The sequence below is a fragment of the Portunus trituberculatus genome, chromosome 19 (assembly GCF_017591435.1).
Source record: "Portunus trituberculatus isolate SZX2019 chromosome 19, ASM1759143v1, whole genome shotgun sequence".
Classification (NCBI taxonomy): domain Eukaryota; kingdom Metazoa; phylum Arthropoda; class Malacostraca; order Decapoda; family Portunidae; genus Portunus; species Portunus trituberculatus.
Window position 1 is genome coordinate 11,641,394 of NC_059273.1, and position 24,544 is coordinate 11,665,937.

General features: G+C 45.8%; 1 protein-coding gene across 2 annotated transcripts in view; it reads right to left on the reverse strand.

Annotated features, from left to right (window-relative positions):
* LOC123506385 (plexin-B-like) overlaps positions 1 to 24,544 on the reverse strand; it is a 343,016-nt gene that overhangs the window by 91,332 nt on the left and 227,140 nt on the right. For both annotated transcript variants that reach the window (XM_045258472.1, XM_045258471.1), the window contains exon 2: positions 10,833 to 12,321. In XM_045258472.1, the coding sequence (XP_045114407.1) occupies positions 10,833 to 12,263 (1,431 nt within the window). In that variant the 5' untranslated portion in view covers positions 12,264 to 12,321. The remainder of the gene's footprint in view (positions 1 to 10,832; positions 12,322 to 24,544) is intronic.

The following is a 24,544-nucleotide window of genomic DNA, read 5'->3' on the forward strand; positions in this document are numbered from 1 at the left end:
GTGTTGGTGAGTCAGCAAGCAACGTAGTGGTTCTGTTATTGACACTTGGGGAAGCACAGGGTTCGTATATGTGTGTGTGTGTGTGTGTGTGTGTGTGTGTGTGTGTGTGTGTGTGTGTGTGTGTGTGTGTGTGTGTGTGTGTGTATGCGTGTGCGTATAATTCCTATATAATTTCCTTGTTTCGCTTATCTCTAACACCTGCCGCTGGTAACACCTTCCCCTCACCCTCACCCTCTCCCCTCACTTCCCGTCTCTTCCCCTTTCCCTCTTACTCTCACACCTCACTATCTTATCCCTCCTGATCCCCTCACCCTCTTACCTCCCCTCACTCACCCCCTTACCCGCAGGCACCAAACCTCTCCCTCGTCCCCTCCTCCTTCCCTCTCTCGCTCTGTCTCCCTCCTGGCTCTCCTCTTGCGTGACAAACACCCACACCTCAAGCCTACAACTCGCCCACACTCCCACCAGCCACTACGCCCATTTCTAACACCCGCAAATTACACACACACACACACACACACACACACACACACACACACACACACACACACACACACACACACACACACACACACACAGCAGGAATAAATGAAGAGTTAGACACATTATCACACTGTCGTCCCCCTCCCTCCCTCTCTCTCTCTCTCTCTCTCTCTTGCCGTCCTTCATCCTCTTGGGGAAGAAGGAAGAGGGGAAGAGAGGAAGAGAGAGAAGAAAATGTCATAAAGATGTGATTTTTCTCTTCCTCCCCTCCTCCTCTTTCTCTTCCACCTTCTCTCCTTTATTCCTTACCTTATCAGATATTCTTTCTGTATCAATAATAATAATAATAATAATAATAATAATAATAATAATAATATAATAATAATAATAATAATGGTAATAGTAAGAACGTGTTGCATTTTAAGTTGTTTACCCAATCAGCTACGATTGTTTACATTTTAGAACAAGTAACTCAAGCCTGTGATGGAAGAGGAGATGAAGCGAGAGAGTAGGAAGAGGGGAGGAGGAGGAAGAGGAGGAGGAGGAAGGAAGAGGAGGAAGGAGGAAGAGGAGGAGGCACGTTAGGGAAGCTCTTCTGATATGCTAGTCGTATCGATAACTTGAGAAAGAGAGAGAGAGAGAGAGAGAGAGAGAGAGAGAGAGAGAGAGAGAGAGAGAGAGAGAGAGAGTACCTAAACAAAGGCCCAACACTTGCCAGTCGCTCAAACTCAGCCATTGATCTCAGAATTTTTATCAACTCGTAATGATATAGCGACGAGACCTTTCCTGACATCTCTCTCTCTCTCTCTCTCTCTCTCTCTCTCTCTCTCTCTCTCTCTCTCTGTCTCTGTTTCTGTCTTTCGTCGATCAACATGTTACCTTTATAAAGCCTCTCGCCGCTTGGTTGCTTATCAATACCAATGAAACACGCCAGAAATTAAAGGTACAAGGGCAGCAAGATTTATCACCAGGAGTTTGGCAGTGAGAAGACACGATACGGTAGTCTCGATGGCTACTTACGAATTGTCTCTGTTAGTACGTAGGTCTTTTCCGTGGGTGTTTTTTTTTTTTTTTATCCATTTATTTACTTTCATGGTGTTGGCTAGGCAAGATTCCGCGTTATTGGTACGAAAGCTAATGAACACTTGACTCTCTCGCTTAATACCTGCCTCCCTCTATTCATTGGGTTTAGAGGAAGTCATTACGATTTCCAAGGATGTTTTCATGATTTCAGTGATAGATTAGCAAACACTTGGGTCATCAGTGAGGCAACATCCATTAGAACCCGACTAATTATCACTGTGGCCTTTGAAAACCGTCCTTTTGAGGTTCCTAAAGGTTTGAAAAGTATCAGTCGCTTGAGTTGACGCCTCGGGAAAGATATTGCAAGAGTAATTAACCCCTTTGACTGTTGTGGCTTCCCTGTTCTCACCAAATGATGTGGTGGAAGTGCAGGGAGTGATAGAAAGATGTGTATGATGGCAAAAGGAGAGCTTGAGTAATGAATCCCTTTGTGTGTGTGTGTGTGTGTGTGCAGTATTTCATAGAGTGCTAAGTAAGTATCAATTGTTATTTATTGAAGACAACGAGGCACGCTTTACTTAATCCTTCCTCGCTACTTGATTGACAGGCTGACTGATGGAATGAATAAATGAAGGTAGAGTGGAAAGAATTGCGAGGTTTGTGTAGCGGTGGAGCACGAGATTATTGTTCAACAGTGACGATAAAAAGAACATGGAAGGCACCTGCGGACCTCCTTAGGCTCTTCTTTAGTGTCCTTTTCTTTTTCCTCATTATAAAGAGACAATAAGCGGGTATTCTTGTTGTGTTAATTCAATTTTGCTTTATATACTTTTCCGTTAAGAAGCAAAACAAAGAGAAATCTAATAACTAAGTAATAAATAAGTCTGTATATGATTAAAATTATATATAAACTAATTGATAAAAGGGATAAACAAATAAATAAATAAATGACCAAGCAATTGAATAAAAGGTCACTAAGTAACAAAGCAGTCTATATGCGATCAGAATTATATATGAATTAATTGATAAAAGGGATAAACAAATGAATTAATAAATGAACAAGCAACTGAATGAAAAAAAAGATGAAAACAGACGAAAAGAGAGAGTTTTTGCGCGAGTCACGGATCGGCACGGATTCTCACGGACGTTAATCAGATTGGTGCCTTAACCCTTTCACTACCACGGCGTTTGTTAACTCTTAGTCCGGATGCCATTTGTAGCTTATTTCATGATTGAATGCAGTAAGTAAAGTAAAGCAAGGAAGACCAGACTAGTGAACGTAAATGTGTGCAGTAATTCCTGTGTAGATTTAATTTATTATGTTAACTAAGAAGAAATACATTAAGAATTAGTCAAATAGAGGATATGATATAGAACAGTGTGGCGTATTCTGTAGTAACTCATTCTCTCTCTCTCTCTCTCTCTCTCTCTCTCTCTCTCTCTCTCTCTCTCTCTCTCTCTCTCTCTCTCTCTCTCTCTCTCTCTCTCTCTCTCTCTCTCTAGGCCCCAGTATTTGCATATTCCGTAATTCCAGCGGCTCGTTGGGGCACCTTGGCCATTCCAGGATCAAACACGATGACTGAGTGAGTGAGTGAGTGAGTGTGAGTGAGATGAGGTGTCAGGAAAAGGAAGATTGGAAGGTCTGTGGGAGGGTCTTTTCAGTGAGTGAGTGAGTGAGTAAGTGAGTGAGTTAGTGAGCAAGTGAGAGTGAGTGAGTGAGTGAAAAATAGAAGAATGAATCGGGTTAAGCATTCATGTACGCAGTTTTCTCACATGGTAAAGCGTTAGTTATATTCTGAAACACTGCGCCGCATCTCGACTTGTTTTCAAAGAGGACTGACTGAGCTACGTTAGTTTGTCAAAGGTTCCATCAAGGTTCTAGTAACACTTTAACAAAACATCCACATTATCAACAAGAGAAACAATCATAACCCCTTCAATACTGGGACACTTTTTTACCGTGAGATTTGTGTGGGATTAGACTATCTTATTGACATTATGAAGAGTCTATGGGGATCAGAAGATTAATGACCAGAATCTTCACTATTTCAATTCAATTTTTGAAGCTGTATAAAATCACCAAATAGTAACTGAAGAAGAAAAAGCGTCATGGTAATTAAGGCGTTAAAAAAAACCGACTAGTCATTTCCATGTGCTCTAAAAATACAGTTGAAAGAGCAAAGCATTTCAGAACACGGGCCGAAGTGACTTAATGGTAGTTTGGAGAGCAGACTCATTCTAGATACGGTGTCGCGAGCTTTCCCGGAGTCTCTCTACATATTATATACAAAGGAACAAAGCTACAAAGACTTCCCTCCCTACCAACCCCGCCAGCCCCAAGCATTCGTCTAACATAAGGAGAGGGAGCGTTTCAGTGACGGCGCTAACGAGTGAACCTGAGACTGAGTAGGTGAGCCGGGGAGAGAGTTAGGGAAAGGAAGATGAGGAGTGTGTGACGGAGTGTTGCAGTGAGAGAACGAAGGGTGAGTGTTGGTGTGCAGGTAAGGGGTAGAGAGTAAGGAAGTTAGTGTGAATGAGAGGAGTAGGAATGAGAGAGAGAGAGAGAGAGAGAGAGAGAGAGGGAGAGGGGTGGAGAGGGAGTGGTTAATGAAAAAACGGAGGGGATTAAAAGAAAGAAAAATGAATAGAAGAGATTAAAGTAAAATGAGTGTAAGCTAGAGCAATAATAATAAATAACAATAATACTAGAAAAATGTTAAAACCACATCAAATACATTTTTTCCTTCAATATATTTCCTTTTTCCTTTTTGTGTCCACGAGCTGAGTAAAAAAAAATATATATATATATATACGTATACGAATATAAAAAATGATAATTACATAGAAGCTAACAAAATAATTTCAGTATAACGAATGAATAAATATTTTTCCTGTGATGCGAAAAAAAAAGAATATATAGTGATTTTTTTTTTCCACATAACCCGCTGTAATACAAACGTAACAGGAAAAGTAATATGAAAAGTGAAGGATGAAAATAGAATCTCAAAAACACTTCCTCACCCTCAAATGCTTCCTCCGTTCAACTTTTCATTTTTTTTTCTCAATATTCTGACACGAGAAAAAAAAGAGACAGAATGAATGGAAAGTTTATTAAGTTCTTTATGGTGTTTCACGATCGAGTGTCCTCAAAGGATTCGAACTTGGCGCTGTGTGTGTGTGTGTGTGTGTGTGTGTGTGTGTGTGTGTGTGTGTGTGTGTGTGTGTACTTTGATCCTCTGTAAAGAAAATGCTGTAAAATCTAAGTGGACTGATTCTTGAAGGACGAAAAAAAATAACAAAAAAAAAACATAACGATAGAAAAAAGTGGATGGAATGTAGTTTTTTTGCTATTTTTTCCCCGTGGATGTTCGTGAAAAAAAAAGGAGCGGCTCGTGAATTAAAGGAAAATCTTGTATAAAAACTTTTGGCGCTCTCATATTGTGGAATGTGAAAGTTGTCAACTATTTCATCATTGCATTTCTTTTTTGCACCGCCTCTCTCTCCCTCACCACCACCACCGCCACCACCACTACCACAACTGCCACCACCATCATCACCATCATCACCACTACCAGCACTATCACCACCACTACCACCATCATCAACACAACCACCACCACCATCATCACCACACCACCACCATCACCACCATCATCACCAATACCACCACTACCACCACCACCACCACCAGACAGCATATACATCCACACGCACTAATGTTCAACCCCATTCATCCACTTACTCAGCCTCATCCACCTATACACTCAACCACTCAACTATTACCCATCCACCCAAACGACTGACTTCCATGGATCTACTCATTCATCCACTTATCCACTAATGCGCCCTTATTTACCTACCACTTACCCGCCAACACATCCACCACGCAATCAGTCTCTCATCCACCTGCCCACCCATTGACCACCCATCCACTCATCTATCCACACACCTGTAAGATATTTTTCCCATTCCTCATTATGTGTCACCTGAGCATTTTCTTTTTTATATAAGAGGGAGAACTACCAAGGGAAAAAATGAATATTAGAAAAAAAAGGCGTGCTTGAATTGTAGTCTCCATAGGTCAATTCAGGTGTTATCAGTCTAGCAGCACTAATGAATTCCCTCTGACAATCTTTTTTTTTTTATTTCAGTACAAATTCTAGCTATGGCAAGTCTTTTTTTCTCTCTGCATCGAATTGCCTTGGTATGTGGTGTCTCGTTTTCTCTCGGGACTGATAGAATATTTGATGCTTTTGATACCTTTTGGATGTTCACTTGAGTTCTCTCTCTCTCTCTCTCTCTCTCTCTCTCTCTCTCTCTCTCTCTCTCTCTCTCTCTCATCATTAATAATCTAGTTCACACTCATCTATCTTTAAGTACATTTCTGTATAGCCTGATACTCCCTTAGTTCACTTTTAACCAATATCTTACTATCATCATCACCATCACCATCATCATCATCATCACCACCAACAACCGCACACATCACCATCCGTAGCCTATCCATTGTTTCTCTCATCATCACCACCACCACCACCACTACCTCCGCCGCCGCCGCCACCACTGCTGTCAAATATAGAGGGGAGCTGTCAATCCCCGCTGTCAGTATCACCACGTTTACAAAGGGAGTGTTTGGGGAGACGCGCCCCTTAACTCCCTCTCCCAATCCCCGTCCCCAGAACCCCCCATAGAGGTCATAATAGTGTGACGCGTGAATGGAAAGTCAGTTTTAGCTTCGGGACACTGAAATGTTGAATAATAATGGAGATGAGGGTCTGTCTGTCTGTTTGTCTGTCTGTCTGTCTGTCTGTCTGTCTGTCTGTCTGTCTGTCTGTTTGTCTGTCTCTGTCTTTTTGTCTGTTTGTGTATCTGCCTGTTTGTTGGTTGGTGTATATGTCCTGTTTGTTTGCTTGTTTGTGTGTGTGTGTGTGTGTGTGTGTGTGTGTGTGTGTGTGTGTGGATTCAGAAAAGAACGAAAGTAACACACACACACACACACACACACACACACACACACACACACACACACACACACACACACACACACTCCTCCCTCCTCCTCCTCCTCCTCCTCCTCCCTCACTCACTCTCTCTCTCTCTCTCTCTCTCTCTCTCTCTCTCTCTCTCTCTCTCTCTCTCTCTCTCTCTCTCTCTCTCTCTCTCTCTCTCTCTCTCTCTCTCTCTCTCTCTCTCTCTCTCTCTCTCTCTCTCTAATTGCTATTTGAGATCCCTGATGGGAGTACGGGTGGAGGAGAGAGAGGAGGAGGCGCGGGGATCAGCACAGAGGGGAGAGAGGGAGGGAGAGGAGGGAAAGAGAGGGAGAGAGTGTAGGGATAAAGAAAAGATAAAATAATTAGTCTGGATGGAAGATTGTCAGTGAGAGAAAATAATTGAGAGAGGAAAAAATGGAGAAAACCCAATAACGCCAGAGAGAGAGAGAGAGAGAGAGAGAGAGAGAGAGAGAGAGAGAGAGAGAGAGAGAGAGAGAGAATTTCTAGTGTTCAATGTGTATATAGTTGAAAGGAGGAAGAAACACGCGACACGGAGAATGAAATACACACAAAAAAATAGAAAAAGAGGAAAAAGAATAACGCCAAAAAATAGAACAATAAAAAGAAATAGAAAAAAAAAATTATCAGGAAACCTTTCAATTTAGACGCCTTACTAAAAAGATTTCCTCTTGTATGTTTGAAATGGTGGTGGTGGTGGTGGTGGTGACGGGAAGAGGGAGAGGGAGAGGGAGAGGGAGAGAGAGAGGGAGTCAGTTATTCATATGCTTGTGGGGCAGAGAGGAGAGTGTGAAGCTGGCAACAAAGGAACAAGGAGGAGGAAGAGGAGGAGGAGGATGAGCAAGAGGAGGATAGTGATAAGGAAGACCATGATGATGAAGAAATGAAAACAAAACAGAAAGAGAAGGAGGAGAATTAAGATGAGGATGAACAAGAAGAGAAGAGAGAAGAAGAAAAAAAAGAAAAGGAGTAGGAGAAGGAACACGAAAAAAATAAGCATGAAGAGGAAGAGGAGGAGAAAGAAGAGAAGGCGTGTAGGAAACAAATAACAAGAACCATAGAAAAAAAAGAAGAAAAAGAAAAAAACAGGAACAAAAAATTATAAATAAATAAACAAAACGATGAAGATAGACGAAAACAGACAAACAACAACAGTAACAACAACAACAACAACAGAGGGGGAGGGACGAGGATAGGGACAGAGATGGGGTGAGAGATGAAGGACAAGAGAATGACTGAAAAACACAGGCTGATGAGTAACCCTTGGACTCCTCCCTGTTGTTTTGCTGCCCTGTTCTTCAGCCGCGGCCACCCAGAGAGGTGATGAGATGCGAGGAGCAGACAGGAGCGAGGAAGGTCAAAAGGTCAGTCAGCACTAGGTCAGCTGCTGAGTGAAGGTGCTATGAGTGTTGTGATGAGATCCGACACTTACGTACGCACTTACACCGGCACGCACTCACGCACTGACGCACACACACACACACACACACACACACACACACACACACACACACACACACACACACACACACACACACACACACACACACACACACACACACACACATACGTTCTTAAAATGATGCTGATGTTGTCGCTACTAGATAATCATGAGTGCTTCGTTTTAATTTTGTTGATTTGGAACGTGAGGAAAGGTTAAATTACACACACACACACACACACACACACACACACACACACACACACACACACACACACACACACACACACACACACACACACACACACACACACTTTCACGCTGACTAAAGCAAAGCAGTACCTCATTTTAATTCTGATGTCTAAAAAAAATAACAAATAAAATGAAAGCGTATAAAATGTAGTCTTAAATTATATAAGAGCATTAAAAGTACTTAGCAAAACATTAATACAGATAATTAGAATGAGAGAAAATAAAAAGAAGAAATACTGTTGCTCTTAATGATTGTGAGTTGGGTTAAGTTGAAGTGATTAGAATGAAAAAAAAGTTAATTCTCTTCCAGCTTGTGTTTCTTTAAATCCAAACTTCCCTCGCAGGAACAATATTGCTGCAAACCGTTTTCTTTTCTTGAGGTTTTAGTAAACGTTGCTAAGTTCCGTTCTCTCTCTCTCTCTCTCTCTCTCTCTCTCTCTCTCTCTCTCTCTCTCTCTCTCTCTCTCTCTCTCTCTCTCTCTCTCTCTCTCTCTCTCTCTCTCTCTCTCTCTCTCTCTCTCTCTCTCTTTTACTCTCTTTTTCTTTTGTTTTCCAGAGAGAGAGAGAGAGAGAGAGAGAGAGAGAGAGAGAGAGAGAGTATTTGTGATATTCATATATGCAGTCAAGAAATTAATGCAGCCACATTCTTTTTTTTCCTTTTTTTTGTGTGTGTTTTGTATGTATAACTATGTATATTTACTGCTAATTTTTTTTTTTTTTTTTTACATCCCAGTTCTGCAGGATTAAGCTCAGCGCATCGCGCGAGAGAGCTGCTGTGAACATCTTACTTTTTGTGCGCATATGTAAATTTCTGGAGTGCATGTGTGTATCTACTTAAACGTGTGTGTGTGTGTGTGTGTGTGTGTGTGTGTGTGTGTGTGTGTGTGTGTGTGTTCGTTCACGTTCTTCCCTTTCTCTTTCTTGCTCACATACTTATAAAAACAATCTGCTTCAACAAGTGAAAGAGTACGCACACACACACACACACACACACACACACACACACACACACACACACACACACACACACACACACACACACACACACACACACACCTCTTGTCTTGTCGCCTTATTATATAATTCTTTTCTACCATCTGTTTGAGAGTCTGTCTGTCTGTCTTCTCTCTCTCTCTCTCTCTCTCTCTCTCTCTCTCTCTCTCTCTCTCTCTCTCTCTCTCTCTCTCTCTCTCTCTCTCTCTCTCTCTCTCTCTCTCCATTAATATTCAGGGCGGCCAGTATGGTAATCTCAGGCCAGGTCGGACCGCCACTTTTGGGGCGTCGCCGGCTGCTAATTGTGGGCCGATAGTGATCAACGCGCTGCTGATTCATGAGCAAAACCGAGACCCAGAAAAGACCCACAGAAGGCGCTGACGGAGACGAGGACTAATGAATGTGCACTGGCCTTCAGCTGCCGCCGCCTGCTGGGTCAGGGCTGGTGTGGGGGGAGGTGTGAAGGAAGGATAAACTACATCTAAACCTAAAGCCTCGTGTCGTGTCCTCTCTGCCCTCCATTGGTTTGTTACTCCAGCGCGCCCGTATGCTGGACGAAGGCGTGAGGGGTAGTTTTGCGTGTGGTGGGGGCGTGATGGGCAGTGTTGCGGGTGGGAGAGCGTGAGGGGCAGTGTGTTTCGGGTGGTGGGGTTATGATGGGCAGTGTGTTGCTGGTGGTGGAGGAGTGAGGGGCAGTGTGTTGCTGGTGGGAGGACGTGAGAGGCAGTGTGTTGCTGGTGGGAGGACGTGAGGGGCAGTGTGTTGCTGGTGGGAGGACGTGAGGGGCAGTGTGTTGCTGGTGGGAGGACGTGAGAGGCAGTGTGTTGCTGGTGGGAGGACGTGAGGGGCAGTGTGTTGCTGGTGGGAGGACGTGAGAGGCAGTGTGTTGCTGGTGGGAGGACGTGAGAGGCAGTGTGTTGCTGGTGGGAGGACGTGAGGGGCAGTGTGTTGCTGGTGAGAGGACGTGAGAGGCAGTGTGTTGCTGGTGGGAGGACGTGGGGGGCAGTGTGTTGCTGGTGGGAGGACGTGAGAGGCAGTGTGTTGCTGGTGGGAGGACGTGAGGGGCAGTGTGTTGCTGGTGGGAGGACGTGAGAGGCAGTGTGTTGCTGGTGGGAGGACGTGAGGGGCAGTGTGTTGCTGGTGGGAGGACGTGAGGGGCAGTGTGTTGCTGGTGGGAGGACGTGAGGGGTAGTGTGTTGCTGGTGGGAGGACGTGAGAGGCAGTGTGTTGCTGGTGGGAGGACGTGAGGGGCAGTGTGTTGCTGGTGGGAGGACGTGAGGGGCAGTGTGTTGCTGGTGGTGGAGGAGTGAGGGGCAGTGTGTTGCTGGTGGGAGGACGTGAGAGGCAGTGTGTTGCTGGTGGGAGGACGTGAGAGGCAGTGTGTTGCTGGTGGGAGGACGTGAGGGGCAGTGTGTTGCTGGTGGGAGGACGTGAGGGGCAGTGTGTTGCTGGTGGGAGGACGTGAGAGGCAGTGTGTTGCTGGTGGGAGGACGTGAGGGGCAGTGTGTTGCTGGTGGGAGGACGTGAGGGGCAGTGTGTTGCTGGTGGAAGGACGTGAGGGGCAGTGTGTTGCTGGTGGGAGGACGTGAGGGGCAGTGTTACAGGGCAGGGCATATGTAGGCTCAACTTACCTTCTTCAGTGTGCCGACGCTGGTGCCGAGGAAGGCTACGGTGTGGGCGGCGGTGGCAGTTCCCTGCACGCCGGTCACTAACACTCGCGGCAGCCGTAGCGCAGCACGGCCCACCATAGGCGCGGGGCCGGATATTTTGAGGCCCACCTCGCAGAAGGAGAGAATGTTGCCCATGGCGCCCTGTTGGGGACACTTGCCGTTGAGGATGGTGCCCGAGATGTACTCCATGCTGCGGTACTGCATGGACCCGTTGAAGCACATGTGGATGTTCTCGTTGAACTTTGCCTCGATGTCGTGGACGGAGTACACGCACACGGCGGAGGCGGTCTCGGGGCGTGCTGTGTGGCCCTCAGAGGGAGCGAAGGCCGCCACTAATACGTGGCCTCCCTCGGCTACGCCCACGCTGGCAGCCAAATCGCTACCGGCCACCACCAGCTTGGCATCCTGCACCAGGTTATAGTTGACGCCGTCGCCGCCCACACACTCCAGCGTGATCTCCGTGTACGAGTCATAGTTGGCGTCGGTGATGCAGGAGCGCGAGATACGGCTGATGTAGCCAAGCTCCTCCTGCCCTGGCAAGTGTGACTTCTTCTGCACCGTCACGAAGTACACGTAGTTGTTGTCCGTGAAGCCGTACACGTACTGCACCAAGAAGTGGTCCCGCACCTTGACATCGATGCGCAGCAGAGACTGTTTGGAGAAGGAGTATTCGGCGTAGTCCAGGTCGTAAAGGTTCCTGGTGGAGATGGCGGGCACGTCGTGGCGGTAGTCGCCTACCGTGGTGAAGGTGGTGCCCACGTACAGGGCGGAAGATCTCCCCCAGGGACTGTAGCGCTCGGGCCCCACGAAGGCAAAGGTGGAGGCGTCAGGGTGGTTGGCAGCGACTGACCGTGGAATGTAGTCCTCGTGCACCGACAGGTTGCCCAGGCGGTACGTGTCGCACGCGCCCTGCGACACCGAGCCGCAAGCGATGACGGCACTGACGGAGGGTGCCACGACTAGCAGCTTGTTGTAGTTGTCGGTGGGCACCTGGTAGATGTGGTCGTCGCAGCTGGCGGCATGGCACTCTGGGGAGTCGAGGCGTGGCCCTGTTACCACCTGGTGCACGGGTAGGAAGGAACCGCCGTCCAGCTGATACAGGCGGTTCACGGCTCCCAGGTAAACGTCATCCGTGTCGGGGTCAAGGGCCAGGTGGGTGAGGCGGTGGCTGGTGTTGGCCGGCGTGAACTGCGCCACCACCGCCCGCGTCACGTTGATGGCTACCGAGCCGGCGTTCTGGTCCCATGACACCGCCTCAGATTTCTCCTGCGGGGGACGGAGGCCCCCGCCCGCCTCCGGCAGCAGCGAGCCGCCGAGGACGAGATGCAGTCCGCTCAGTAGGAGGTAGAGGCGGACGGCCCGGACAGCCACAGGGTGAGCCGCTGGTGCCATGGCGGCTCTGGGCGACACTCACCGTAAGGAGACCCTGGCGCCGCCTCGCCGGCCCATCCTGGGGAAGAGAAACACCTGGTTAGCGCCGCGGCACTTCACACACTCACACACTCACAAACTCATACACTCATATCCTCAAAAGGCCCACACTCGCTGACAAGCAAAACATCACACGCTTCTTGTACGTCTTCTTTCTCATCCTCGTATTCTCTCCCACAGCCCAACTTCTCCAGCTTTGTCCCTCCCCCCCACGCTGCTGCCATCCTCCACCCTCCCCTCTCCTCCCTCCTTTCCCCACACAGCCCTTCCCCGTCCTCTCAGCTGAAGAGGACCATTAAAACTAACACGGTGATGTGCGAGGCGGGGCGGCAGAGTTCCCAAGTTTAACTAACGGAAAGAATTGGAAGTATTCTTGATCCCGGAGAGAGGCCAGACTGGGCCTTGCTGGCAAGGAGGGGGTGAAGAGGAGGAGGAGGAGGAGGAGGAGGAGGAGGAGGAGGAGGAGGAGGAGGAGGAGGAGGAGGAGATGAAGAAAAGTAAAAAAAATAAAGGAAGCAAGAGTGAAGGAGAAAGCGACAAGGGAGAGGGAAAAATTCGAATGAAGGAAGAGAGAGAATATGAAAAAAAAATCCAATGTGAAGAATTTAAGATACAATGAGAAGAATGAATAAAAGAACAGGACTATCCAGCAGAGAGAGAGAGAGAGAGAGAGAGAGAGAGAGAGAGAGAGAGAGAGAGAGAGAGAGAGAGAGAGAGAGAGAGCACTCTCTCTCTCTCTCTCTCTCTCTCTCTCTCTCTCTCTCTCTCTCTCTCTCACACACACACACACACACACACACACACACACACACACACACACACACACACACACACACACACACACACACACACACACACACACACACACACACACACACACACACACACACGGCCAGAAGAAATAAAAAAAGATGAAACAGAAGAAGATAAAACATAAAAGAGGAGGAATGAGGAAGCAAAGAGAGAAGAAACAGGAGACGAAAGAACAAGACAAGGAGGAGATGGAAGACGAGCAAGGATAAAAGGAGAAGGAGAAGGAACACGAAGAGAAGAAGCAAGGACTGGAAGAGGAGTGTGAGAAAGAAGAGGTGGATGAAGAGGAAGAGGAAGAAGAGGAGGCCTTTTCTCTTCCTCCTTTATATATATATTTTTTTATGTAATTTAAATCTTCTGCTGAATATACACACATCTTGAGAGAGAGAGAGAGAGAGAGAGAGAGAGAGAGAGAGAGAGAGAGAGAGAGAGAGAGAAGGAAGAATGGATGATGATTCCTCTCTTATCTTTCATTATCCATCTTTATCTTCCTCTTTTTCTTCACTTCTTTCCACATTTTCTCTCTCTCTCTCTCTCTCTCTCTCTCTCTCTCTCTCTCTCTCTCTCTCTCTCTCTCTCTCTCTCTCTCTCTCTCTCTCTCCTCTCCCTCCGTCGTGGTGGAGACTATGAATTAAAATGTTCTCTCACAGGAGCTGATGACGCTGCCGCTGGTGAATAGGACCTCTGGGAGTGTTGTGGGAGGAGGAGGAGGAAGAGGAGGAGGAGGAGGAGGAGGAGGAGGAGGAGGAGGAGGAGGAGGAGGAGGAGGGGAGAGAAAAGACGCATGAAAGAAGAGGGAAGGAGGACATGTCTGAGGAATGAAATGTTGAAAAGAGGTATGAGAGAGAGAGAGAGAGAGAGAGAGAGAGAGAGAGAGAGAGAGAGAGAGAGAGAGAGAGAGAGAGAGAGAGAGAGAGAAAAGAAATGTGGAGTTTTGAGCTTTTTCTTTTACTTTTTTTTCATTTCTTTTACTTAACATGATTTTATTCTCATTTTTCTCTCTCTTTCTTTGTTTCCTCAAATCCAATGGACCCTCATTTATATCACGTGTTCCCTGCATTCATTATTCTTTATCTTCATGCCTTCATTTCATTCTCCTTTTCTCTTTCTTTGTTTCCATGCTATATTCCTTACTTAATATCACACCCTCACTTCTTTCCCCCTTTCTTCTCTTTGTTTCCTGACCTCTCTCGCCCTCTCGTGACCTCAGCTGACCACCCTTAGTGCCACAATCATCACCTCACCCCCGCGGCTCTTCCCGCCAAAAACGCCAAAAAGTTACGCCCGTTTTCAGAAATGTTTGGTTTTCTCTTATGTTTTCAAATGGCAAAATCATTCGTGTGGTTTTCATGTGTTTTTTTTCCCATTGATGTTGAAGAGTGTTTGTTAATCCATCACTGAGGTTATTAAAGAATACTTGTAAATCCTTGTAATTTCCACACGAGTGACTGCATCTTGGTGATAGATTAGTGGTGGAAAGGTCTCTTCATTTTTTAGTGTTTTGGTGGTTGGTTTCGTATTTTTGGCCTTATATAATTTACTACGCGTTTTTAGGGGTGTTTTCGTGATTTCAGTGAAGAGTTTAAGGTAATGCTGCAACATTAATGGGGTAAAACACTTCTTGCCAAGCTACTAAAGAATTTCAGGGCTATTTTGATGATTGTAGTGACAGTTTTAACACTTTCAATACTGAGACGCATTTTTACCTTAAGTTTTGGGTGTGATTAGACGATTAGATTTGCATTAGGAAGGATTTATGGAGGGGAGATTATTAATGGTTCCGAGACTTCACTATTTTAATCCCACATAAGTTTCTGACGCTGTGTAAAATCGCTAAATAGTAAACCAGAGTAAATATGAAAATACGTCCTGGTACTGAAGAGGTTAACAATAATTCTGCATTAAAAGAAAAAAAAAAAAACGAAAATGTATTGTACTTTCCGAGGATACGTTCATGAATATAACGACAGTTTGATAATAATTCTACAATATCACGAAAAAAAAAAAAAACGCCTCGAGAAACAATCCAATCACCAGCATATTCTTTGAAAAACACTCCAGATGAAAGCCAGTACCATCTAACCCCTTCAGTACCATGACGTGTTTCGATATTCATTCTGCTTAATATTTGGTGACTTTCTACAGCTTCAGGTACTTATGTGGAGGATTAAAATAGTGAAGACTCTGGCCATTAATCTTCTGACCTCCATAGACCCTTCCTAACGTCAATAAAATGGTCTAATCGTACACAAATCTCAAGGTAAAAAATGCGTCCCAATATTGAATGGGTTAAGACTACAGCACCAAGGAAATCGAGGAGCTTAGAACCGCGGCAGGTATAGCGACACATCCCGCCTTCCTTCATACGATACACGACTCCCTCGATACATTTCTGGCGTGCTGTCGTCCCGGAGAAGCCACCCGTGTCCCTGGCGTGAGGGGAAGGCGCCCCTACATCACTCCTTAATGGCAGGGGAGCTACAGGAGGAAAGGGGAAAGGCAAAGGGAACTGTGAGGATGTTTGAAGAAGGAAAGGGTAGAGGCAAGAGACGGTGTGGCGTTTTGAAATGGGAGAAATGGAAGGGAGAGGATGGTAAGTTGATGTAGGATGATGAGAAAGAGATGGGAGGTAATGAGAGAGAGAGAGAGAGAGAGAGAGAGAGAGAGAGAGAGAGAGAGAGAGAGAGAGAGAGAGAGAGAGAGAGAGAGAGAGAGAGAGAGAGAGGATAAAGGAGTGTGGGAAGAAAGGGTGGAGCAGAACGAGGATCACAAAAAGAATAAAAGGGAAGGAGGGGGAAGGGAAGGGAAGGGAAGGGCAGGGCAGGGAAGGAGGAGAGGGACAGAAGGAATGGGAAAAAATGCAGAATAGAATTGGAGTTGATATGATTAGAGGGCGTGGCTGTGACGAAAGGAGGAGGATGAGGAGGAGGAGGAGGAGGAGGAGGAGGAGGAGGAGGAGGAAGAGGAGGAGGAGGAGGAGGGGAATAATAAGTGAAAGGGATATGGAAGAAGTCGAGTGGCGTGAGAGAGAGAGAGAGAGAGAGAGAGAGAGAGAGAGAGAGAGAGAGAGAGAGAGAGAGAGAGATGGCCTTGTGTTCAGCCCAGTTGTGATCCTTTTGCTGTCGAGATGGAGAGACAAAGAGGGAAGGGGGGGAGAGATGGAGGGAAGGAAGGAGGGAGGGAGGAAGAGAAGGAGGGAGGGAAGGAGAGAAGGAGGGAGGAGTCCACTGGCGATGAACTGATCTGTCTCTCATCTCCCTCCTTCCCTCCCTTCCCTCCCAACTCTCCCCTCCACTTCATTTTACTCTCCCTCCCTCTCTCTCTCTTTCTCTCTTTCTATCTATACATTCCCTGATCGTATTGTATTTTCTCTCTCTCTCTCTCTCTCTCTCTCTCTCTCTCTCTCTCTCTCTCTCTCTCTCTCTCTCTTCTTTCTTTTGTCGTCTCTTTGTTGGTTTTGTTTAAGTATTCCTTTCTCAAATTACTCTCTCTCTCTCTCTCTCTCTCTCTCTCTCTCTCTCTCTCTCTCTCTCTCTCTCTCTCTCTCTCTCTCTCTCTCTCTCTCTCTCTCGTCCATAACCTGAAACTAGGCATTCAAATTCTCTCCCTTTCTTCTCTACCCATCCCTCTGTTTCTCAACCTTTCCTGTTTCTCCTCTCTCTCTCTCTCTCTCTCTCTCTCTCTCTCTCTCTCTCTCTCTCTCTCTCTCTCTCTCTCTCTCTCTCTCTCTCTCTCTCTTTCACGGACCTCTCACAACCCCTCCTCTTCGCCCTCTTCACCTTCTGTTCACCCCTCTCTAATTTGTTAAGCCTCTCATGTTCTGATGATGATGATGATGATGATGATGATGATGATGATGATGATGATGGTGGTGATGATGGGATGGTGTTGCTGTGACTAGCTTTGGGTACATCTGTTTTTGTATTGGTAGTAGTAGTAGTAGTAGTAGTAGTAGTAGTAGTAGTAGTAGTAGTAGTAGTAGTAGTAGTAGTAGTAGTGGTGGCAGTAGTAGTAGCAGTTGTAGTAGTAGTAGTAGAGTAGGAGGAGGAGGAGGAGGAGGAGGAGGAGGAGGAGGAGGAGGAGGAGGAGGAGCAATAATAGTAGCAGCAGTAGTAGAAGCAAAAGACATTAGTAGAAGGAAGTAGTAGAAATAATCGTGCTAATAGTAGTAGTAGTAGTAGCATTAGAAAAATCACCAGTACCAGCAGTTATCAATAAAAGCAGCAGCAGGAAGCAGCAGTAGCAGTGGTAGTAGTAGTAGTAGTAGTAGTGGCAGTGCAGCAGCAGCAGCAGTGGTGGCAGTAGTAGCAGTGGCAGTGGCAGAGTGGAGTGATTGCAGTGGTGGTCAGGAGTAATAGTAGTGGTGGTAGTGGTAGTGGTGGTAGTGGTGTAGTAGTGGCAACAACAATAGCAGTAATAGTAATAACGACAACAACAACAATAATAATAATAATAATAATAATAATAATAATATAATAATAATAATAATAATGAAATAATAATAATAATAATGATAATAATAACAACAACAACAACAACTATAACAGTAATTTTTCTCTTCCACAGGTGAGCAAAATAAAAGAAGACGAAAATACCTGGAATTTTGTTAAAGGGACAGACCAAGTAAGTGTGTGTGTGTGTGTGTGTGTGTGTGTGTGTGTGTGTGTGTGTGTGTGTGTGTGTGTGTAAAAGTGAAACACACACTCACAAAAAGAAGGGAAGAAAAACCAACAAAAATGAAGACTGAGAGAAAAAAGTCAGCGAAGAATAGAAAATGAGGAGGAGGAGGAGGAGGAGGAGGAGGGAGGAGGAGAGAAAAATGAGAGGGGAGAAGAAGGAAGATTTATAGAGAGGGAAAGGAGGGAGAGAAACTATGGAAGGGAGAGGTTGATGTTGGGGTGTGCCGTCCTGTATGTAGAGAGAGAGAGAGAGAGAGAGAGAGAGAGAGAGAGAGAGAGAGAGAGAGAGAGAGGGAAGAAGGGAGAGAAGGAGCCTCCCGGTGCGATGGAACAAGAGGGAGGGAACGAAGGGCCCTCCATTCTCCCTTGCTTTCCTCTCTCTCTCTCTCTCTCTCTCTCTCTCTCTCTCTCTCTCTCTCTCTGAAACCCCATGCGGAAAATGAGAGAAAAGAGAGAGAGAGAGAGAGAGAGAGAGAGAGAGAGAATAGAAAACGAAACGCAATACAAGGACGAAACATGTACAATACGTACACAAACACACACACACACACACACACACACACACACACACACACACACACACACACACACACACACACACACACACACACGTAGGGTAACGTCTGGCTGTCTCGTCAGAGACTGCAGCAGATCAAACAGTGAATTACATAGGAATAAAAAGGAAAAAACATATATATATATATATATATATATATATATATATATATATATATATATATATATATATATATATATACATTAAAATATGAAGAATAAATTGAATTATTGTAAGAAATCGATAAAAAAAGAGGGAAACTGAATTATATTTAAGAAAAAGAAAAAAATACATAAAAAACGAAAAAGAAAACAATGAGGACAGTTTAAGAATAATCACTAAAAAAAAAAACAACTAAATATACAAAAATACTGAATATTTTTTTACCTAAACTGAAAAAAAGGAAAAAAAAAGAAAAGAAAAGCGAATAAAAAAAAAACACACAACCCCCGAAAAAAGGAAGAAAAATAGAGAAAAAAAAGTACACCTGTCGACAGGAGCCATTTTCATCCTTAAAACGCGCAGGGATACGGTTCAGAACTGCGCTGCGCAATCCATTGACGCCGAGAGACTGACACTCGCTCTAAACGCCGCTTAATCGAATCAGCGCTAGAGAGAGAGAGAGAGAGAGAGAGAGAGAGAGAGAGAGAGAGAGAGATTTTTGCTCCCTCTCGTGTTTTGAGATGGAGAGAGATGGTGAAGTAGAGAAGTGAAGGATGATGGTGTGTGGAAGGATTACTGTGATGCTGGAAGGAAGGAAGGAAGGGATGAAGGATTGAAGGAAGCAAGGAGGGAAGTGATGAAAATAATACAAGACTGACTCAATTTTTTGGTTAGTGAAAGATGAAAAATGCAAGGAAAGTGATGAATATAAACTAAAGGAAAGGAAGGAAGGAAAGAAGGAAGGAAGGAAGGAAAAAAGGAGGGAAGGAAGGAAGAAAGAACATTGTATTAAGACTGGAAAAATTTGTTGTGAAAAATAATGAAAGTTGATATGAGAAGAAAATATATAAGAAAAGGACAGGAAAAAAAAAAAATGAATAGAATAGGAAGAGAACAAGAAAATGAAAAAGAAATAAGAAACAATGAAAATGAAAGATGAAAGAAATATCACAAGTAATGAAGGAAGGAATGAAGACCAGGGAAACTAATGAAGGTATGAAGGAAAGGGAAGAATAGGAGTAATATGATATACGTGATGAAGGAAGGAGAGGAGGGAAGACAAATGAAGAAGAATTACTTTGAAAAAAAATATAGGAAGACAGGAATAATGAAGGAAGAAAGGAAGAAGGATATAAATGAACATAAGAAATAATGATAATGAAGGAAATGAAGGAATGAAAGAAGCGAAGGAGAAAAAGGAAACAGATGAAAAAAAAATATTGCTGTAGGAAGAAGACAAACGAAGATGAATTACTGGAAAAAAATGAAGGAAGAGAAGGAGGAAGAAGGATATAAATGAAAATAAGAAATAATGACTCGTATGTAATAAAGGAAGGAGAGAAGGACACAAAGAAGGACACTGAAGGAAATGAAGGAATGAAAGAAGCGAAGGAGAGAAAGAAGGAAACAGATGAAGAGAAAAGAAATAAGGCTGTAAGAATAAGAGTGAAAGAAAAAGGAAAGATAAAATTAAGAAAATGAGAAATGAGCAATAGAAAAGGAAAAAGGAAAATTACAGAAAAAAATACACATGAACGGAAATAAGAAAAGGAAAATACGACACAAATGAATAAAGAAGAAAGGAAACAGAGAGAGAAAGAGAGAAACGAAGAAAAAAATGAAGAAATGAGGAAAAAAGAAAGAAGAAAACGAGGGAAAATAAACCGCATATCTCCCCCTTAAAAAAAAAAACGAAATGAAAAAAAAAAAAAAAAAACGAAGGAAATAAACAGAAATAAAAGATAAACGAAGGAAAATAAGCAGAAATAAGATAATAATAAGATACAAACACTAGATATGGTGGTACGTAGAGAGCAAAGAAGTACGGTGAAGGAGGGGGAGCTAATGAAGGAAATGAAGGAAGGGAAGGGTAATGAGGGAAGACAGGTGCCCTCAGGAGACGCGTAGGACAGGTAGCACAGGTAGTGGGAGCCTCACGAACGTCACTCCATCATCGTCACGGGAAGAAGGAAATAATCGAAGGAGAACAAGAAGGAAACGTGAAATTAATGATTTGTTACGCTTCTTCCTCCCTTCCTTCCTCCATCTTAATTCTCTCTCTCTCTCTCTCTCTCTCTCTCTCTCTCTCTCTCTCTCTCTCTCTCTCTCTCTCTTCGTGTGAGGGAGAGATGCAAGGGAGGACACATGGAGGGAAATGAGAGGAAAAAATGGCTGACTTAAGAGAGAATGAGGAAAAAGAGGAAAGAAGATCATTTGAAAGAGTATTATGAGAGATTTAAAGGAAGAGAAGGAAAGAAGGAGAGAGGAAAAGAAAGAAAAGAAGGAAAGAGACACGGAGAGAGAATAGGGAACTTGCAGGAATGGAAAGAATGAAAAGGAGAGATAAGATTAAGGAAAGGAAGAAGAGAGAGAGAGAGAGAGAGAGAGAGAGAGAGAGAGAGAGAGAGAGAGAGAGAGAGAGAGAGAGAGAGAGAGAAAGGTAAAGCTCGGAAGTAAATCTGAAAAAAGTGTGAAAATGTAGGAAAGAAGAAAACTTAGACATATGTAAATAAAATAAAATGAGAGAGAGAGAGAGAGAGAGAGAGAGAGAGAGAGAGAGAGAGAGAGAGAGAGAGAGAGAGAGAAGATAGGAGAAAGATGGAGAGAAGAAGAGATGTAGGGAAGGAAGGAAGGAGAAATAAAGGAGTTTTAGGAAGGGGAGATGGAATGGAGGAAAGTCTAGGAAGGAAGGAGGAAAGGGAGAAACACGTGGGAGAAGTGAGAGAAATATAAAGAGAAGTGTGGAAAGGAGAAACTAAAGGAGAGAAGAAGGATAGAACGGAGGGAGTGAAGGAGAGAGGGAGAATCTAAAGAAAGATGCAAGTAGAAGAGAGAGAGAGAGAGAGAGAGAGAGAGAGAGAGAGAGAGAGAGAGAGAGAGAGAGAGAGAGAGAGAGTATTTTAGAATGAAAGAGAGAACTGCTAGAGAAAAGCGAGAGATGACAGAGGAATACACACACACACACACACACACACACACACACACACACACACACACACACACACACACACACACTCTCTCTCTCTCTCTCTCTCTCTCTCTCTTTTTTTTTTTTTTTTATTTAAACATAATTTATACAGAAGAACATGTACCCAAAGGCGCACTGTCGTGTGCTACCTATTCTAAGGGTACTACAATCTATTTCTCTACAATATTTACAAGACTTAAAAATAGATAATATACAAGATGGAGCACTGTTCTTTTCACTTCACTAGCACTATTCACGCACTGCACTACACTGAGTGTCACGTCACAAAGAGTGTCAGAGGAGTTGGCAGTGTCTGTCTCCACTTATGTGCCATCAGTTTGACACTGTGTGTGTTCATCTCCTGGACGTGAGGCACCGCGGCCGTGAACAAGTTCCACATCCTGGAGACGCGTCCTGCGAAGGTGCGTTGATGCTGACACCCGTGGGATCGCGGCACCTCTACGGCGTCACCACCATTGAGCACCGTTCTCGTGCTCCGTGCGGTGACTCTCAGAGGATGACGCAGCCCTGCCAGATGTGGCACTCTTTGCACCTGTGCCTTATGGAACACTACGATCGCCGCCACATCTCTGCGGTGTTCCAGTGAATCAAGGGACGCTCAGGCTCTGGGTGAGGTGGTATTGCAGCATCTACTAGCCGTATGGCGCGGCGTTGGATGCTGTCCAGTCTCCTTCTGTGTGTGGCGGCACAGGACATCCAGGAGAGCTGCGTACTCAAGGTGGGGCCGCACCTGTGCCTTGTACAGCAGCAGTCTCCCCTTCCTGTCGAGGAAACTGGCGATCCTTCTGAGAGCGGAGATCCTGTGAGAGGCTTTCTTGGCAATGGTTTTGACATGGCTGTCAAACCTCAGCCCTCGATCCACCTCCACTCCAAGTATCTTGACGTCATCTTGGAGTGGGAGAGCAGCAGCGCCAAAGACAACTTTCCTGCCATTGCTGCCATGGCGGCTGGGGACCGAGAGACAACCATTGCCTGTGTCTTCTCCGGCGCGAATGTCACTTGCCAGCGAGCACCCCTCCTCTATCACTCGTAGCTGCTGATTGATGGCCTCAGCAGCCCGCCCACTGTCCTGGCGTGGATAGGTATAGGAGAGGGTGCAGTCATCAGCATAGGCCTTGACTCCTGGCAGTAGCTGGAGAAGATCATCCACGTAGATATTCCACAGGAGTGGGCCAAGAATTGAACCCTGTGGCACTGATGCCTCCACAGGCAGGGACTCAGATGTTTGCCCGTTGACAACCACCTTGAGGCTTCTGTCCTGCAGGTAATTTCCCAGGAGTCGTAGCAAGCCACCCTGGATGCCTTTAGCACGAAGCTTTTCCAGTAATCCGTTGTGCCATACTTTATCAAAAGCTCCAGCTATGTCCAAAGCAACCACTATAGTGTCCTTGCCGTCGTCGAGGGCGTCCTGCCACTGCCTGGTGAGAAGCATCATTAGGTCGGAGGTTGACCTTCCAGGTCTGAACCCAAACTGTTGGTCTGAGAGGAGGGCATTGTCCTTGAGATGGCTACACACCACCTCTGCCACGACCCTCTCAAACACTTTACCCACCACTGACAACAGGGATATGGGTCTGTAGTTTTTTGGGTCCGTCCTGGAGCTTTTTGTGTGCAGGAACTACTCGAGCCTCCTTCCACACTGAAGGCCAGACGTTTTCCCGTACACAAGTTGTGAAGACTTGGGTGAGAGGGGCAGCCAGTTCCTGGGAGCATCGCTTCAGCAGGTGCGGGCTGATGTCATCAGGGCCGGTGGCTTTCTGTGTGTCCAGCCCCGCAATAATCGCTTCACCTGCTGATGCGTCACCTCCACCATGGTGACAGTCTTCTCACATTGCTGGACCAGCTGAGGCGGTGGCTGCTGTGGATTCCCCACCTTCATTTTTCCAGCAAACAAGGAAGCCAGCAACTGTGCCCTCTCCTTACTGCTGGTGGCGACAGTACCGTCCTGCTTGCTGAGGGAGGGATGGATTCTTGGTGGCCAGTTCCTGTTTGTCCTTAACAAGGGACCACCAAGTTTTGTTTCCTACGCCAGTGCCACACAGTTTCCGGCGCAGGCTTTCCTCCCACTTTTTTAAGGCCCACTTGCTGGTTACCACCATCCTCCTGCATGCAGCCCTATGCAAGTCCTTGTTGCGCCGAGTCGGGTTCCTCTTGTAGCGGAGCCAGGCAGCATACTTTGCCTCAGCAGCAACACGGCAACGGTAGCCAAACCATGGCTGATCCGTCGGTCTGGTGGTGTATTCCCTGTGTGGGACGTGGCGTCTCTGGAGGGCGAGAAGGTGAGAGGTGAGTGCAAGTGCTTCACTCTCTGCTCCTCCCTGTAGCAGAGTGGCCCATGGGGTGTGGGTCAGGTCGCGGCGCAGGGAAGCCCAGTCTGCTTTGTTCCACAGCCAGATGGTGCGGGTGGTGGCCTCGTCCTGAGCCACGCCCACTTCCAGCTGTGTCAGTACAGCGTGATGATCAGAGCTGCCCACGAGCCCCAGCTGATGACACTGAAGCTTGTCCTCCTGGTAGTCTGAGATGACAGGGTCTAATGTCCCTCCTCGTTCATGTGTGGGGAAGGTGACATGATCTGTCAGACCCTGCACCTCAGGAGATTCTCGTAGGCGTCTCTTTCCAGGTGGTGATTGAGATCCCCCACAATCAGCACGTGGCTGCAGCTGTGTGCCATCATCAGGTTGTCTAAAGTCTCAGTCAGGTACAGGAGTGAGTCAGGCCCTTGTCGCGGGGGGCGATACAGGGCACACAGTAGGAGGGCTGAGCGGTCTGCCAGCGTTACTCGGAAGTACATCATCTCCATCAGTGGAGGCGTGTCTATGTCGAGTAGCTGGGCCTGCATTCCTTCCTTGAAGCAGACAGCCACTCCACCTCCTGTTCGCTCCTGTCGGTCCCTCCTCACCCAGTGGGTGAAGCCCTGCATCCTGCCATACGTGGGCTCCACCTCACTGTTCAGCCATGTCTCTGTCACCACAACAACGTCTGCATTGTGTCGTTGCACACAGTTGTGGTATAAGTCTGCAAGGTTAGTCCGGAGACCACGGAC